General features: G+C 42.3%; 1 protein-coding gene across 24 annotated transcripts in view; it reads right to left on the minus strand.

Moving 5' to 3' along the window:
- MAP2 (microtubule associated protein 2) overlaps nucleotides 1-16,202 on the minus strand; it is a 202,091-nt gene that overhangs the window by 4,681 nt on the left and 181,208 nt on the right. For 16 of the 24 annotated variants that reach the window (XM_021398337.1, XM_021398335.1, XM_021398332.1 and 13 more), the window contains 6 exons: nucleotides 15,836-16,021; nucleotides 14,302-14,455; nucleotides 11,991-12,334; nucleotides 2,128-2,220; nucleotides 687-768; nucleotides 58-170 (listed from right to left, as the gene is read on the minus strand). In XM_021398337.1, the coding sequence (XP_021254012.1) occupies nucleotides 58-170; nucleotides 687-768; nucleotides 2,128-2,220; nucleotides 11,991-12,334; nucleotides 14,302-14,455; nucleotides 15,836-16,021 (972 nt within the window). The remainder of the gene's footprint in view (nucleotides 1-57; nucleotides 171-686; nucleotides 769-2,127; nucleotides 2,221-11,990; nucleotides 12,335-14,301; nucleotides 14,456-15,835; nucleotides 16,022-16,202) is intronic. The other 8 variants (XM_021398351.1, XM_021398350.1, XM_021398343.1 and 5 more) reach the window with 3 other exon arrangements.

Raw genomic sequence — 16,202 nt, forward strand, 5'->3', positions numbered from 1 at the left:
GTAATTTCACAGAGGAATTTGGACTGGTAGCATTTTCCCCAAGGGCTGTCCCCTTACCTTGACATTACCACCGCCAGGTACATGGTGAGCATTTTCAAGTGAACCAACTTTAGCCTGAGCTTTCTCTTTGAAATCCAGTTTCACACTCTCAATTTTCACACGTCCACCTCCTACACAAGAAAGGGAAATAAAGAGTGGAATGGCTCAGGAGAAGGTCTGACGTGATGCAAATGAGCATGTTCAGGTTACTTCCCTTTTAGTTGAATTCTAATGATTTTAGAGATGCACAGAATAACGCACTGCATGTTCAGTAAAATATAAAACCTTTAACACACATATTCAAACTGTAAGCATGTGCTACAGTCCACTTGATTTTCATGGGATTTTAGCGGATGTTTAAATATTTTGCTAACTTCAGCATGCATAAACTGCATATCAGTGTTTTATCAAACTGAGATTTTGTACTAGTAGCATCCTTCTGTACAAGTATTTATCTTATCTCTAAACGAGGTGGTTCTTCACATTTATGTCTTTATACATTTAGTTAAGTAGAATAAAGAATAGAGTTTCTATTACCCAAGTATATTTACTTTCTCTTGGACTATAAAAGAGGATCATATCATCCATGATTTCCCTTTCACATACAAGTCCCACATCCCAGTAACTGTAGAAATTTCTACCGATACCTGGCTTGTGGTGAATGTTCTTGAGTGAACCGCACTTGGAAGTCACATGACTCAAGTCAATCTTCTTTGTTACAATCTGTACCTGTTAAAAGCACACACACAGAAGTTACAAGGATGAAAATAATAAAATAAATAAAAAAGACAAGCCCAGGAGAGGAAGAGCCCAAGCCTCTACAAACCACTGGAAGAGGTGAGATGGTTAGTGAAAAACAGACCATGCCACAAATTAATACAGCAAGCTTCCTTTCCACCTAGGGAAAATGACAGAGCTGGGTTAGGCTTTTCTATTAGGTAAGTGAAGAGGAGGATGAAGCAGATCAGTTTGTTGGTTCTTTCTGAAATGTTTCTGAGCTTCCCTAAAGGGTAGATGCTCCAAACCCCTGTTTGGTTGTTTTTGAACGTGCATCCTGGCAACTAGGAATATTTCCATGACTGTTTTCTCCTTGGCCATCTGTTTCATATTTTTCCCCGATCTAAACATGGTATGCATTTCAGCTCAATCCGCTACGGAGAGGCTGCTGAGTCTACAAATGCAACTCCTGCAGCTGCGCCTGCGCTGGTGCTCCATCACCACTTGCAGCAGCACTGCACCACTCAGCCAGGCAGCAGCACAGGCACCCTCCATCCCCTTCTGCGTCCCCTGCATTGCTATGGCTGCGCTGGGCCCAGCTCAGGAACAGCTACAGCCTCACTCCGGCTTCGCTCCCAGCAGGAAGCTGCAGCCCCTCTACGCCAGGATAAGCAACACACACAGGAGCTCCAAGTTGACTGCAATGCCTCTGACTTTCTTATGTCGCCAGCAATGATTTAAGCCAGCAACAGTGGCCGTAGTGAATCTAGTTACTTCCCACTGCAGAGGATCTGATGCGTGCATGCCACCAACTCATCTGAGGAGGTGTCTGATCAAACCCTGAGCAACGTCAGCTGGTTGTACTGTATACTGCTAATGCTGTGGCATTAGCACTCAGTACACCAATTGATCACACCCTCTCTCTGAGCTTTCTTTATCCTTATGTTTTTTTTAATCTTCTTTCTCTCTGATGAATGTACGGAATCGAGAAGGTTAGCTGAGATGCCCAGCTGTGAGCTGGAGTCTCTTTCTGGAAATGATTTTCTCAGGCTACTCCCATGAAAAGCACTGAACCATTTTGGCTTACACCGAACTTTTACTGTCAGTATCTCTGGGTGTTCATAGAGATGACCTGTCTTTCTCATTTTCTTTTCCTGGCCAAGTCCTGGAAATGTGTTGTGCACTGTGCAGAAAGATCAGAAGGCCACCACTGCATACACAGGGCTCACACAACTAGTAGACCAAACTCACATGTGAAACATTAGCAAGAAGGAAAAGAGTGCTCAAAGGAAGGGAGACAGAAGGGGCTGGCTGTGCAAGGTGGGTCACCACGGTGGAGATGCCTGCTCACAGGGTGTCTGTGCTACTTACATTTCCTCCCCCTGCAGAATGTTTGATGTTATCTCTGGAACCACATCGGGACTGAATATCGCTAAAATCGATCTTCTTGTTTAAAATCCTAACCTAAAAGGAATCGAAGGTAACTTACTACATAAAATATAAACACTCCATCGGGGTGCAGGACAAGGGAGCCAGAGTAATTTTGTCTCCTGCTGTGACTCCTTCTGTATTGAAGTGTGAGAAAGTTAATCACACCAATCTCTACACTTAGTATGTTACTGCAGCATAAACAAACACTGTATGTTGCTCTTTCTCTACCTCATGAACTGGTGGTGAAATGCAAAGGGGGACGCTTCTATACTGGGAAATATAAGAGGCGGCTTTTCCCTGAAAATTCAAAGAATTCCCTAGTTACTTAGATGGGAGTTCTTGGAAAGCCTGTGCTTGACTCTCTAAAGCGATGGCCAGCGTTTCTGCTGAACTGGCCACAAGAAGAAGATGGAAACCCTCCTTTCAGTTAAGCACTCCAGCCTTTCATGTAGCAACCTGCGATCCATCCAGCTCAGACAACAGTTGAAATCCTGAAGTATTTCACCCCTCCTGCCACATAGCCATAACAGTGGCTACATTCATACAACAGACTGCTGATCTCAGGGTGTCCTGTTAAAGGTGACTGACAGCTCTTGACAAATAGATTAAACTGCAGTCAGAGCTCAGTGCTGTCTCTCTCTATTTAGGCAACAGTGAGGTACAGTACAGGGGTACCCTCTTGCTTCATCTTACTGCTCCAGAAACAAAGCAGCTGCACACCAGCTGAAGTGCTCAGTGGGAGGAAAGAAGAACCCTGTGCCGTTTGCGCTTCTTGTCAGATCCCCAAACTGTCCCAGACTTTCTGTTAAATCTCAAACAAATGACTCATTTCTTCTGTGCCTCACCTCCCTGAACTAGGAAAAGCCAATGTGACCACCTTACAAGGATATCAGATTTTGCAGCTCTTGGCTCTCGCAGCAAGAATAATGCCACATTTAGATACCAAGTCAAATCCTCTGGCACTGAGCATCTGGGGTGCTACTCTTGACTTGTGTCCAGTAAATTCCAAGAAGAAATTTTTAGGGGGTCACACTTCGCAGCTAACGCAAATGATTTCTTCACAGCAAGCTGTTTTGTGGCTCCCCCTCATTACACATAATGTAATTACTGTATCAATCAAATCATTAGGATGTTAAGTGCTTCCTTGCTTAAACTGGTAAGATCTGTGGTGATGGCATGCTCAGCAATAAGGGCGATGAGAGCACTAGAAAATCTCAACTAGTAGGTCACCTTCAGCCCCTCAGAAGGGCATCTTCAGTAGGCAAGCTGATAGTTCTGTCTTTCTCCTATCTGCTTAATCCATGCAAGTAAACCAATGTACACTGAAATATGAAAGGAAATGCCTTTGAAGTTTTAGGCTTGTACTTTATCTCAATATACTATCTGTTTAAAAAATGTACCCTGGTACTATACAAGACAGGTGTCACATCAGTCACTGTAACACACATCAGATGTGCGGTCAGATCTGGTTCCCAGAGAGCTTCAGGCCAGGCAGGACTGGGCAAAACAGAAAGCCTCCCTAGCACTTTCTGAGCACATCTCTCTCAGCAGTGGATCAACATCACCTCTCAGCAATGGCCACAGGGATGCACTTGCTCTGAAAAATGCTGACTTCAGTCATGACAAGATCTCACTGCTGTGGACTGGGGCCTGTAGCTTAAAAGTGAAGCCAAAGCAAGGTGATAAGTTGAGAGGGTGCCTTTGACCAAGTGCCTAAAGGTTGATTTGCACACAAATATCTGACAGATTATGAGTGTCATGGCCCACGAACACAGCTAGCAGGTATGTAAAGGAACAATCACCACAGCTATCCTCTCTGCCTCAGTGGATGGAATGTGCCCCTGGGTAGAGGGGTAAGCAGGAGACCTATGTATCATTTATGTCCTGTGCTGAAGGCTGAAGTGAGAGGAGTGATGCAGATGTGTTGTGCTGGTCACCTAGCACAGGAAGAAAGTACATTGATCCAGGTTTTCCCTGATTATCTGCTTCTCCCTTTCCAGGAATACATCAGTATCCCTGCAACATGTTTAAGTCATGATTACCCTCCATAACTAAGCATTCTGTGAACTAATGAAGCCTTGTTTCCTGCAGATTGATGACTTATACCATTTAATCCCCCAATTTTATATTCTTAAGCAAGGCCTATCCCCTCCTGACGGCAATACACACCTAGCTTTCTGACAGGTTGGGTTAGTCTATACAAACAGGGGCCAACGTCTCTGACTGTGGAGCAGGGACTGAGTTATCACTGCTGTTTCCCCAATAACAGTGCTGAGTCTCTGCTTTGAATCTAATCAATAACTATCACCCCAACTTGGAGGGACAGCAGGTGTTTCTAACCTCTGCTCTCCTGCCAGCACTGGTTGAAAATGGCCAACAAGTTACAAATGAGCTGAGGATAGCTAAGACTGCCAGCCAGACAGCATGACTCCATGATCTTTGTTTCCTTTGGGAAATCAGACTGTAAACATCAGAGGGAAAGTACCAGAGAGGGACAGGCACCATTTAGTCTAAAGAGAATCTTTGGCTTTCAAACAAAAAGTATAAACTGTCTGAATTACTTGAAGCGGGAATCCAGAGGGAAATTTGTAACTATCAAAGCAGGGAGGCTCTGAAACTGCTTCCCAAGGGAACAGAGCCACAAAAAGAAAATGGTAAACTTTTATAATGGCACTTGAAAGGAATTAAATGATGCATCTGTCTGTGATAGAGACAGCACAAATACCGTGACTCACCAGGAAGGTCTCCATGTTCCTCAGTGTGTATGGACATCTTGTATGGGGGTGGAGGTGTGGAAGGAATGCATGTATATGAACTTTTATTCTATATTCTAATATGCAGGCACAGTAAATGAAAGATCAAGCTTGCTCATGCTCTCATTCAGGAAAGGGAACATTTTACTGTGTGTCAGAAAATGGACTGCTTTCTCTTCACACTCAGTAAGCATCCCAATGGGCTAATCTCCTGACAGACTCCCTCATAACACTTGCCATGGACATGCCAGTCTGAGATGTGTAAATTCTCTTCTACCGATCTGATGCTGGGTTGCCAAGACATGCTGCACAGGCTCTGGAAGGTAGTATTTTGGTTTGTCATTTGTAATAGCCAGGTAAAGTGAAACCACAGTGGAAAATTTAAGCCTTACAGACAATGCTGAGTTATTCCACAAAACCACACTGCCCAGCAATCAAGCTGGCTTCTGTCTGAAGTCCTGGCAAACTGGCAGACCTTCCCCCACTCTGTCCTCTGATGACCCCTCAGCAGTGGTCCAGAAGCAAAGCCCAGGGCAGATAATGCTGACTGGCACACAGCATAGCCTTACAGACACCAACTGCTTCTAGTCAGTCCCCAGAAGGAACTGGCCACTGTGCTCCAGTGCCTTCTGTGCTGTTTGAATGTTGTCCAACGAAGTATCAGGAAATGCAAGGCATTTATGGATAGCTGCAAAGGAAAACAAGCGTTGAAGGTATTTTTCATGGAATTCATTTAGATGAAGCATATATTGACCTCTCCTCATAAGGGTGAACACTTCTAGTGGCCTGGCAGGTAATTTCAACAGGAAGCGGCTGTGGTCTGAAGGCAGCATCTACCCAAGACCAGAAAGGATGTTTTTGGATGAAGCTGGCTGACGTGAGAAGCAACAGGCTGGTAGTGCCTGTGAATCTCCCAGTGACATATGTGGCTCCCTATGGCTGTTCACAGAAAGTGAATTTCAATTTCAAAGTTTCTATGTACAACAGCCTGCCCTCAGAGGCCTGGAGCAGGCCCTCCTCTGGTAGTATTGTCCCTCTGCATTCATGGTAAGCAGAAATTTGTAGAAGCACTGAGTAGAAGGCAGAGAAATGCCAGGGAGAATTTAGTTCAGTTGTGCCCCACTGCCTCAATGACTGAAAATAGCTTATGGAAGTGAAAGAATTAAGATTCATTGCTGCCTATCATCACTCAGTTCAGCTTCCACAAGAATAGGGAAAGCCCCTCCCTAACTCGTCAGCGTCTGGGCAGATAATCCATCAACAACTTTTCTCCTGTGGCTCACTACCCTGCTATGCACCAAAACAAGGATACTGAAAAGAACAAAAATTGATAAGCTGATGAAATTACAGGCTCTGCATATGTTTTTCAAGAAGCTGATGATTAGTGTTCTCCCTGCCATGAAATTATGGCCTTCGAGAAGTTCTACCACAAATACTGAGCCTAAAGCATTTAAAAAAAAATCTCTAGCCTGGCTCCACTTGTCACTTGAACATGCTGTGAGGCTGTGATATTGGGAAAAGCTCCCAGACTCCTAACAACTTACCAAAGTTGACAGGTTCTTCCTACTTACCACAGCATCACAGTAATTTGACACAGCTATATCCCAGGAACTAGACATTATTTCAGTGTTTGCTTCCGCTGGTTAACAAAGGGACTGAATGAAACAAGAAGTGGTTGTGCACAGGAAGTGAGGCTAAGGTTAAAACCTGATTAGAATCAAGAAGCAGCTCTCAGTCCTTCAAAATCTATGCTGCCAAGGACAGATGCTACTACAGACTTTATGCTCCTGGCAGAGGCTACAGGTAGAGCAAAGGGAAGGTGAAGGGCATTTCTTTGACCTATCGAAGCCCCTGAGGAGGAGGACCGTGCCTCAGATGTTCTACATCTACAAACCTGAGTTCATATTCAGCCTTTGCACTCCTCACATTACCAGATATGCACACCAGGGAAGGTGCTAGCCTACATGCTAGTGAGATTCAAAATAAAGGACTGTACTGGACACATAGCATGGACAAAATGATGTACCATCCTCATCTTATTCTTCGCAAAGGGTGAGCAAGACGATATGTTCATTCCTGACTTTTGAAAACATAGCCAGAGGCAGACACCGGCCATATAATATTTTGGTCTGAAGAGATAAACTATAAAACAATTAAAAATTGAAAACACATACTTTCTATGAGAAACGTCAGTAAAAAAGAAGCCTTGCAATCAACCATGGCAAAAGAAACTGATCCATGTACACCAAGTAAAAAAAATCCCGAGAGCAAAATTAATTCAGCTAAAACCGAGGATCCCATAGATTTGTGTTTTAGTACTGCCCTAAACAAACAAACAAAAAACACAAACCCAAAGCAAAACAGATTTTGCTAGACCACAGAGTTCAATCCTTAATTTTTAGAAGGAACAGTAGCTATTAATTGAAGGGATACTATTAACTTCAAAAATGAAGTAACAAGCACCAAAGTTTTTAAATCATTTCCACAGCTTTAAGGAATCATTTTTTAGCCGCATTGCCTGCGTTTTCTTTACTCCAGCACAATGGAGAAAATTACGTTGTTCAGTTCAAGTTGAAAAAAACATCTTGTGTTTATTTTTTCACGTCAGACGATTTTCCCCAAAGCTTACCAGATATGTCCCCTCGCATCTCTTTTCCAAATCCAAATATTCCAGATAAAAACTACGGTTTTTATCCTTTCCTTTTCTGTTCCTTCCCATCTAGCAAAATAAATTTTTTTTTTCACTTTACCATGCAAGACAGAACACTATTGTCTGACTGAACAGCTTGGATCTAGACTGTATACTGGCTTAACATTTTTCCAGTGAGAACAACCTTCTCCATTTTATTGCCAAAATCTAGACAACTCAGCTCTGCTGAAAATGCCTGCCATGCTGAACTTGCTGATGGAATGACTCAGGCTGTTAGAGAAATTTGTGACCTGGTACCTTCAACCTGTTCCAGAAAATAATACAAATACTCCCTTTAATCTCCCTAAAAATATTTCAGGAACAATTCATTCTCCAACATGGCTTAGGTATTTCATTTTAATATGTGTCATCTTACTCCTTACAAGGTGCCTGGCTGTTACTGTAGTTAGTGATAATTTAGACCTTATTTATTGCATTCAAGTCTGTACGGCTCCATGCACTTTTATGGAGCTATGCTGATTCACAACTACTGAAGTTCTTGTTCGTGGTTGAAATTTTATATATACACTTCAAAAAAAATAAAAAAAAGAAATCTAAGTTGGCTTTACCCTTGGTCGCTGGCCTATAATGCTTTATAAATACCCTGCCTGGTCAATAATTAAGAGTTAATTGGTGCACTTTTGTACACTGCCATGGTACAAACAGTGCCCACAGACAGAATTTCAAGACGACAAAAAGTCTGAACAGAAAAGCAAAACCCAAGTCTTGGCATGGGAAACAGATTTCCAGCCCCTCCCCCAGTTCTCCCCATGCTTCCCTTGGGCTGTCTGAGAAATAACAGATGCAAATGGGTTACTTCTGAAAGCACAGCATTTCCTCCACAGCTGATGCAGTGCTAAAATCCATCTGAAGCCCAGCAGACATACCCATGAGCAAGTTGCCTCTGAGCTTTGCCAAGAATGATAACATTTCACCATACTTTACTATAAAGAGAAAACCAGATAGCCACCTCCTGGCTACAACACCGAATGGAGAAGCTCTCGTTTCTCCAGACTAAAGAATAGCAATTAAATGTATCTCAAGCCATCTATTCCTAGTAGGAGCATAATGCAGAGCAGCGTTTGCTCGTTTCTTCCACCAGAAACGTGCTTTTTCTTTTTTTTTTTCTTTTTTTTTTTTTTCTTTTTTCAGTCAGGTGGAGTAACTTCTCTGCTTTTCTTTGTTTCTGTGGCTGGCAAGTCAAAGCTGAATTCAAGTCAAACTGCTAGCTGATGAGGTTTTGATGAAATTCAAGGCTGAAGCACTGCATTTCTTGATTTATTTAGCATTCAAACCTCCCCTGCTGCTTCAGTTCTGCACCTCAGCCTCTGGTGGTTTTACAGTGCGGCTGCTTTCTCTGGGACAGCTGTAAGCTAAGAAAAGACCTTGTGCTAGGTTAAGATATGCCTCTGGTAAAAGCATAGTCTGTCTCCAAATGACACTTTTGGGCTGCATATCTGTATTTCTTTAGTGATTTGCATGTCATGTTTATGTACTTAACTTGCTCAGATATATGCTGTCTTTTTGTCTGCTAGTTATTCCTGTTTTTACTGCTATCAGCACTTTCAATTCAGGTTATAAAACTTGAGCAGCTTTCCATTTGTTCCATGTATCATCACTAAAAGCAGATAGCAGATTACAGCTCATTTTAGCCAGCACAGTATTTGCCACCAGACATTAAAAGAAGTGAGAAGACTGAAGGAAATGAAATTAGCTTTTATGTGTTCCTCAAAGAGACCCCATAAAATTCAATTGGATATATTGGAAAAGAATTAATCCTGAAACCTCTTGTCTAGACTGAACAACCATGGCATAAAGGAGACAAAGAAAAAACTCACTGAATCTCCCTTTGCCCAACCCGCACTTCAGTGGCCTGAGACCAGTGGGAATTAAAAATTATTTCATTTCTGTGACATTACGTGCAGTCAGCAGATTTCACCTGCGATCCCCAGAAACGTGAAATACCAACAACCGGTCCATTCTTCACTAACCAGCAAAGACTGTGCAATTCCAGAGAACTGCTAAGCTGTCCAGGCATAGTGTTTACAATTAAATACAATTCACTGTGGTCCTTTAGTCTTGTATTGCTCTTGTGGTCAAGCACAATTCTGCTTGACAAAGCACAATCTGAAGTTGTCCTCCAGGAGCCCCTGTGCACCTTGACTATCTGCTACGCAGTACATCAAATGGAAGTTGGACTTCTATACAAAATAATTACACAGACGCTTACCAAAATAAAAGCAGAAGAACCTATACAGAGGCGTTATCTTCTTGACTTTATCTATGTAAGTGGCTACTGTCCAAATCCCAGAAAATGCTGAATATGTTGACTTACTATGAAAACAGCATCTACACTTAAAAGATACCTTACTGTTTAATATATGAGCCTGCTTTTTTCTCTGGAAGACCTGCAGTAGATACAGTATAGCAACATTTAATTTTATTCCAGTTACTTTTTTCTTTTTTTTTGGAGACAGCATTAGGCAACCTCACTGTTCTGTACGTTCCATGATGTATTCCAAAACTGAGATATTTATAGAAGTATCTGATCTGGAAATACTGTGCAACCCAGCCTTCTAGAATGTCTTGCTTTCAGGACAGCTGAGTGGGGGAGTGTGTTAATCACACATGTACTGTCCCTGGAGGTAGCTGAGAGGTGAACCTGCCCAGAAAGCACCCAGATTGCCAGTGGTGTAACGGGGAAGTAAAAGAGAGCTGGGGACACAAGGTGTTTTCATGGTGGGGGGTTGTGCCCGCAATCAATATGAAATGCACAAAAACTTTTCACAAAAGGTTAATCAGCAAAACCGTTCACAGCCATTAGGGTGAGCTTTCTGTATTTTTAGCATAAGTTTTGATAGGTTATATTCTTTTTCCACATTCTCATTCAGCCTCTTTGTTTCTAAATGAAATAGAATTTCTTTTAGATTTCAAAGGGGTTTATAACCATTTAAATTAATAAAATGGACTGCTTCATCCTGTAAGCTAGATGTAGCGATCAGAAGGACTAACGCGATGGAAATAGCGTTACAAAAGGTGGAAGGAAAATACAGCGCTCACCCGGATCGGAAGATTTGGGGCTCACAGGAAAAGGCTCCCACCAAGGAGGGATCTCCAGGAAGAGATCCTTCCTCAGGGGCAGACAGCCCTTAAATAAGGCCTAAGAGGGGTGGAGCCTGGCCTTCACCTGTGCTCCCAGGGCTGACTGGGTCTTTCCTCCAGGTGCTCAATCAGTGGTTCAGGCCATGACTCAGCAGTTCCCATACACTAGAATACATGTTCTTCCAAGCAGAAAGGTTGCTTTCCTGGACATAATTTTTTTAATGCTATGAATGATACCAATTCTGCATTGCCCCAAAATGAGAGAAGACTATTCCAGCTGTGGCCATAGCTGTGTTTGGTAGGACATGAAACAGATACTCTTTAAGGGAAGGCATAAACAACATAGGAAGATTTATGCTATTCTCTGTCTTTTCTCAGTCTCCAAAACCTCTTCCTTACCTTAAAAGCCTACATGCTTTCTGTCCTTTTCAACATTTGGTAAGTTCTGTCTGTAGTAACAAGGGATTTTATTATCCTACACACATGATCAGTCTTCAGCTGAGAGCAATCTTTACAATAATATGCTTCAAGGTGTAACTGTGCAAGGTATGAACCATTCTCTCATTTTTCAACTTTTAATTGCATCAAAACCTCTCTGAATTATTATGCTTTCAGACAGTGAGAACAGAAAATGCTGGTTTGCCTTCTTACACATTCATCTTTTCTTAATGTATATGTCTTCTCCAGTTTATACGAGACCTGTGCCTGCTTATTCCAACCCTGAAGTAGGTGGAATGAAAAGTTATCCACTCCCATCATCTTTACCTTGGGGTGGATTTACCAGGTTGGAGGCTGCAGTTCATTTACATCATCCAACACAGTGCACATGTCATGCAAAATGACACAGGGAAAGGTCATGGTGCTGTGCAATCCTGCTAACATCTGTCTAGGTTGAATCTGAACTTGCATGAATTAAAGCAAACCTCCTTAATTTTCTGGTGCTGTTGAATACTAAGGAAGCAACAACTGCTGAGAGTCACACTGAAATGTATCTATGGCACAGTGTGCAAACTCTTGTTTGAAACTTCTCCCCTGATCTCAGTGAAATACTGCTATAGTTTTCTGGTGGTAATTTTCCAAGCTAATTTTCTGAATACAGTCCTGACCACTGCAATTTAACATCACTTAAACAACCAGTGTAGATGGCAGTGACAATAGAAGTAGCATTTAAAAGGAAACTTAAAATGGCTCCTGTCCCATACCAATCCAAAAGGTGAGGTTAAATCACATACGGATGAAAAAAGGACTGAAATCCTTACCTGCCCCCCTTTAGGTTGGTATTTGATGTTATCTGTTGATCCAATTTTGGACCTGACATTCTTGAGGTCAGGTAGAGGCTGGTTAATAACTCGGAGCTGCTTCGGAGTTGCTGGAGATTTGGGAGGAGTGCGAATTATGGCAACTTTTTTCTCAGTAGGTACCAGTATGGCAGATTTGGGGGTTCCAGGAGTGTGTGGGGTTCTAGAGTAGCTGGGTGTCCCTGGAGTGCCTGGTGTACGGGAAGAATAGCTTGGTGGTGTCCCTGGAGTAATGGCAGTGGAGCCAGGAGTAGTGGGAGTAGAAGTTCCACTTTTTCCTGTTCTGCTACGAATTGGTTCTGATCCTATATGCAAGAAAAAAACAGAATTACACCCCAGAAATACAAGCTCTTCTTCCTTCTATACTTCCCTGTACTACCCTGTCTGCCACGCAAGATAGAGCTCTGAGATGGCTGTCAGCTAGAGCTGTAACAGCAGACTGGATGTCTGTCTCTGTGTCTCCTTTGCTAATCAACCCTGCAGGGAGTTACCTTGTCATGTGTGGCTGAGCTGATAAATAACCCACCTAGTGATTGAGCTCTCCATGCTGCAGTACAGACATGCTGCCCACAGTGCCTGCGCTTCCTGCAAAGCCCATTATAAAAGGCACAATACCAACACACAAAATTCCCTCTTCGGAAAAGGACTGAAGCGCCATCTGAATCTAAACTTCAGGACTTGGTCTGACAGTCTGACTCACCAGTAAGAATGTTGTCATCAGTTTCAATAGGTTTGGGGTTAAATGAGGGTGGTGAAAACTCTGTAATCTTGAAACTCTAGGCTCTGAATGCCTGGCTGCTCTGTTCACATACAACTTGTGGTAATCTAGTCTCTTCAGCTGAATCCTAGGCAAGCACTCAGCTGATGAACAAGTCATAGCTCTGTTGTGTGGTCAGGCAGATGTCCCTCATGTTCAATTGCTATTCTTCAGTAGTACATTGAAAAAAAGCAATTACAGAAGAATCAAAAGTCACGGTCTATTGACATCTGCATGCAAGTTAAAAAATAAATAAATACTGTAACATTTTGTAGCAGCTCCATTGCCCTGTTAATGCCATTACTCATCCTTTTCGCTGAGGGCAAGAATTGGTTTATTAGTGGCATTGCACTTTCTGCTGCCAGCTCTGCTGGTAACTCTCAAGGGCAAATGAACAGAAGCCGAGATATCTCCATAAGCTGTTTAGAGCAAGGCTTTGCTGAGACTACCCAGGGAAAGAAAAAACAAACCAACCCCAAAAGCCTGGGAACCCCAACACTGAATTGTTGCATATGTGTTTCCACCTTTAAAATGATCAAAAATTACAAATCCAGTGGGCCTCTCCAGAGCAGTGAGATTAATCAGAATTCCATATGATTCATTAATCATTCGGTTTATTTCATGGTGATGGAATAAACCCAATGCACTGCTGCTCCTGGTGTCCAGGAAAAACTCTCTGCAGTGCATGACTCATCAGATACATCAAACGTACTCCACTTTCACCTCCAGTTTCCCTGAATGATTTCATTCTTTCCCAACCAACCCTAACCAGAATCTTCTTACTATAATGAATGAGATAGAAAGGGAACTCTTTTTTTTTTCCAGCTCTCTGCAGCTTTGGTATTTTTATTTCTCATTCTTCAGCCCTCCACAACACTGGCAAATACCAGACAACCTCTTGCTCCTAGTTGGCAGAATGAGCTGCTGTGCCAGGTCGAGGTCACTCTGCATACAGAGGGCCTCTGTTTTACCCTTAGGGCATCCCTCAAGAATTTCAAAGGGCTTTTTTTTTTTTAATTGAATTTAATTATCTACTTCCCATAGGCTCTCTTATAAAGGGAAGAAATTGATTTCCAAAGCCAGAGGAATGCCTACTGCAGAGCAGGGAGTCACATCCAGTTTCTGACGTCTAGGCCAAAACCAATTCTTGGTAAAAGTTGTGGCAGTATTTTTTTTTATTTTTTTTTTTTGCCTTGGAGTTTCTTTCAGCCTGTGAATTGATAGAATGAGTCCTCATAAAAGGACCTTGCTAGTTTACTATCCTAGCTCTTCCCAGTGAGTCACTCTACTAGCTAACTTCTCCACATTTCTCATTTGAGGGGGCTTTTACCCTAGGACTAGAGTAGAGCACAGGGACATCACTGCTATGAAACAACAAATCAATGACCTTAACTATTAGATTCACTTTTCCAAGATCTCTTAGAATATTTTGTATTGTCCTCTTTATGTTGTCTCATTTTTGCTGTGGAAGACACCCACAGCAGTAGGAGAGGACTAATATGCAAAAAAACTTACGGGTGGTCCGTCGTACTGAAGAAGAAAGGGATGTTGTAAGGGAGAGAGAGTTCTCCTCTCTGTCTCGGTCTCCTGATACAGCTCTTCGTGGAGGAAGGATGGAGGAAGGTCTTGGTAAAGAGGAACGCTTTTCAGGACTCTTGCTTACTCCATCCTAATAGCAGCAAAATAAAAAAGGAAGTTTTAGTTTTCTAAACATCACACTCTGGATTGTGATCTCTCTCAACCTATATACAGAGGGGAAGCTCATCCTACAGACCCAGTTTACTAACGCAGGAAGCTGTGAGGATCTAGCTGCTTCCCATACTCTGATTAGCTCCTTGGTGCTTCTTTACTGCATGAAAACACTCAGCAGGAGAGGACTGACTCTGGTGCTCACGGTGGACAGAACTTTGTTCTTGGAGAGAGAGTTCCCTACAAGTTCCACAAACGTGGTATTCTGCCAATCTCACTGAAGCTATGGCTTCTTCAAGATAAACCTTCCCTCCGCGGCAGGCAAAACCTTTCTTTTCCTATGGATTTGACCAAGCATGTATCAGTGGCTGATTTTACTCCTACTGAAATCAAAGCTGTATTTCTCAGTGTCTGCAGAGGATGCTTGTGGACTATTGGATTATGAACTAATCCCTGTGAAGCCATCATAGATATCATTTTCACCAACACAAAAGCTTCTGAGCTACTTAATACAGATGCAGATACTCCTAGATCTAAACATGGACAGGTTCCACGTCTGGTTCTTAATAAGGAACAAGGTTTGGTTGGTGTTTTTTTTAGTACAAACCAGAAGTAGAAGAATGCTGCTGCTCAGGTGTGAAATTCTGATGGGAATTCACCTGCAAAGTAACTGCAATATAGGTGCACTGCACACCATATTATTAGGTGATGTATGATTTGATGATGATTAAATATAACAATGGTCCCAAACAGTATGAGACACACTAAGCATGGTGAAAACAGCTTTTATATGATGTAATAGTCACCAACCCAGCATCAGATGGATTTGCAATGCAAGTGAAAAGTAAACATGGGGAAGCTAGAATGAACTGCAACTTCTTCAGCACGGTCCCATTAATAGAGAATTTGGCTTCTGCCCTTGTTACAGGTGATAAGAACTGCACCCTTCTACCTGGGGACTAAATTTGTTTTCAGAGAGTATTAACTGGTTGAAAATCCCTTTTTAAAAACTTTTCCTGGAGGATAAATTAATACTGCTGCTTTTGCCACTTAGCTGTGTGCAAAATGGGTATAAATTCTTAGCAGTCAATGAAGTAACATCCATACCATCAACAGGAAGAAGACATGTCCTGCTAATTATTTATTTTGCTTATGTTTCCTCTGGAGAAGTTGCTTTGTATTTATTCATTTTGTAGCACAAATCTTCTAGCCTGGTAATCAATTTTTCTGCCACTGGGTGTAATTAATCCCATGTAAACTTCACAGATAATTACTCAGACGCAGTGGGGAGAGAATGTGATCCACATAATTTACCTACACATCTCCAAGCTAACTCTCTCTACCAACTCTGCTACCTTACCTTAGCATCTGATTTTGAGTAGGGCAAGCAGTCTCTTGGGCCTGCTGAGGAGGGCCGTACATAATAACTGTCTGTATCGAGAAAAGTGGCCCTTTTAGCAGTTAATGAGCAAGCTGAGCTGGGTCTTGGAGGAAGCAATGACTTTGCTCTAGACTTTGAGGCAGGAATCTTTGACAAAGAGGCAGTCTAGTCACAAGAAAACAAAAGAAAACACAACATGAAGCTGGACAAAAGGAAAACACATGCAACGTGGACCAAAATAAAATGCCAAGCTGAATTAATTATTTTCCTGTGTCTAGTAATGGTGATTATGCAGTTCTGACGGGCAAAGTTTTAGATCTCTGTTCTTTCATTGAAACCGAGATCT

This window comes from Numida meleagris, chromosome 5 (genome assembly GCF_002078875.1).
Source record: "Numida meleagris isolate 19003 breed g44 Domestic line chromosome 5, NumMel1.0, whole genome shotgun sequence".
NCBI lineage: Eukaryota > Metazoa > Chordata > Aves > Galliformes > Numididae > Numida > Numida meleagris.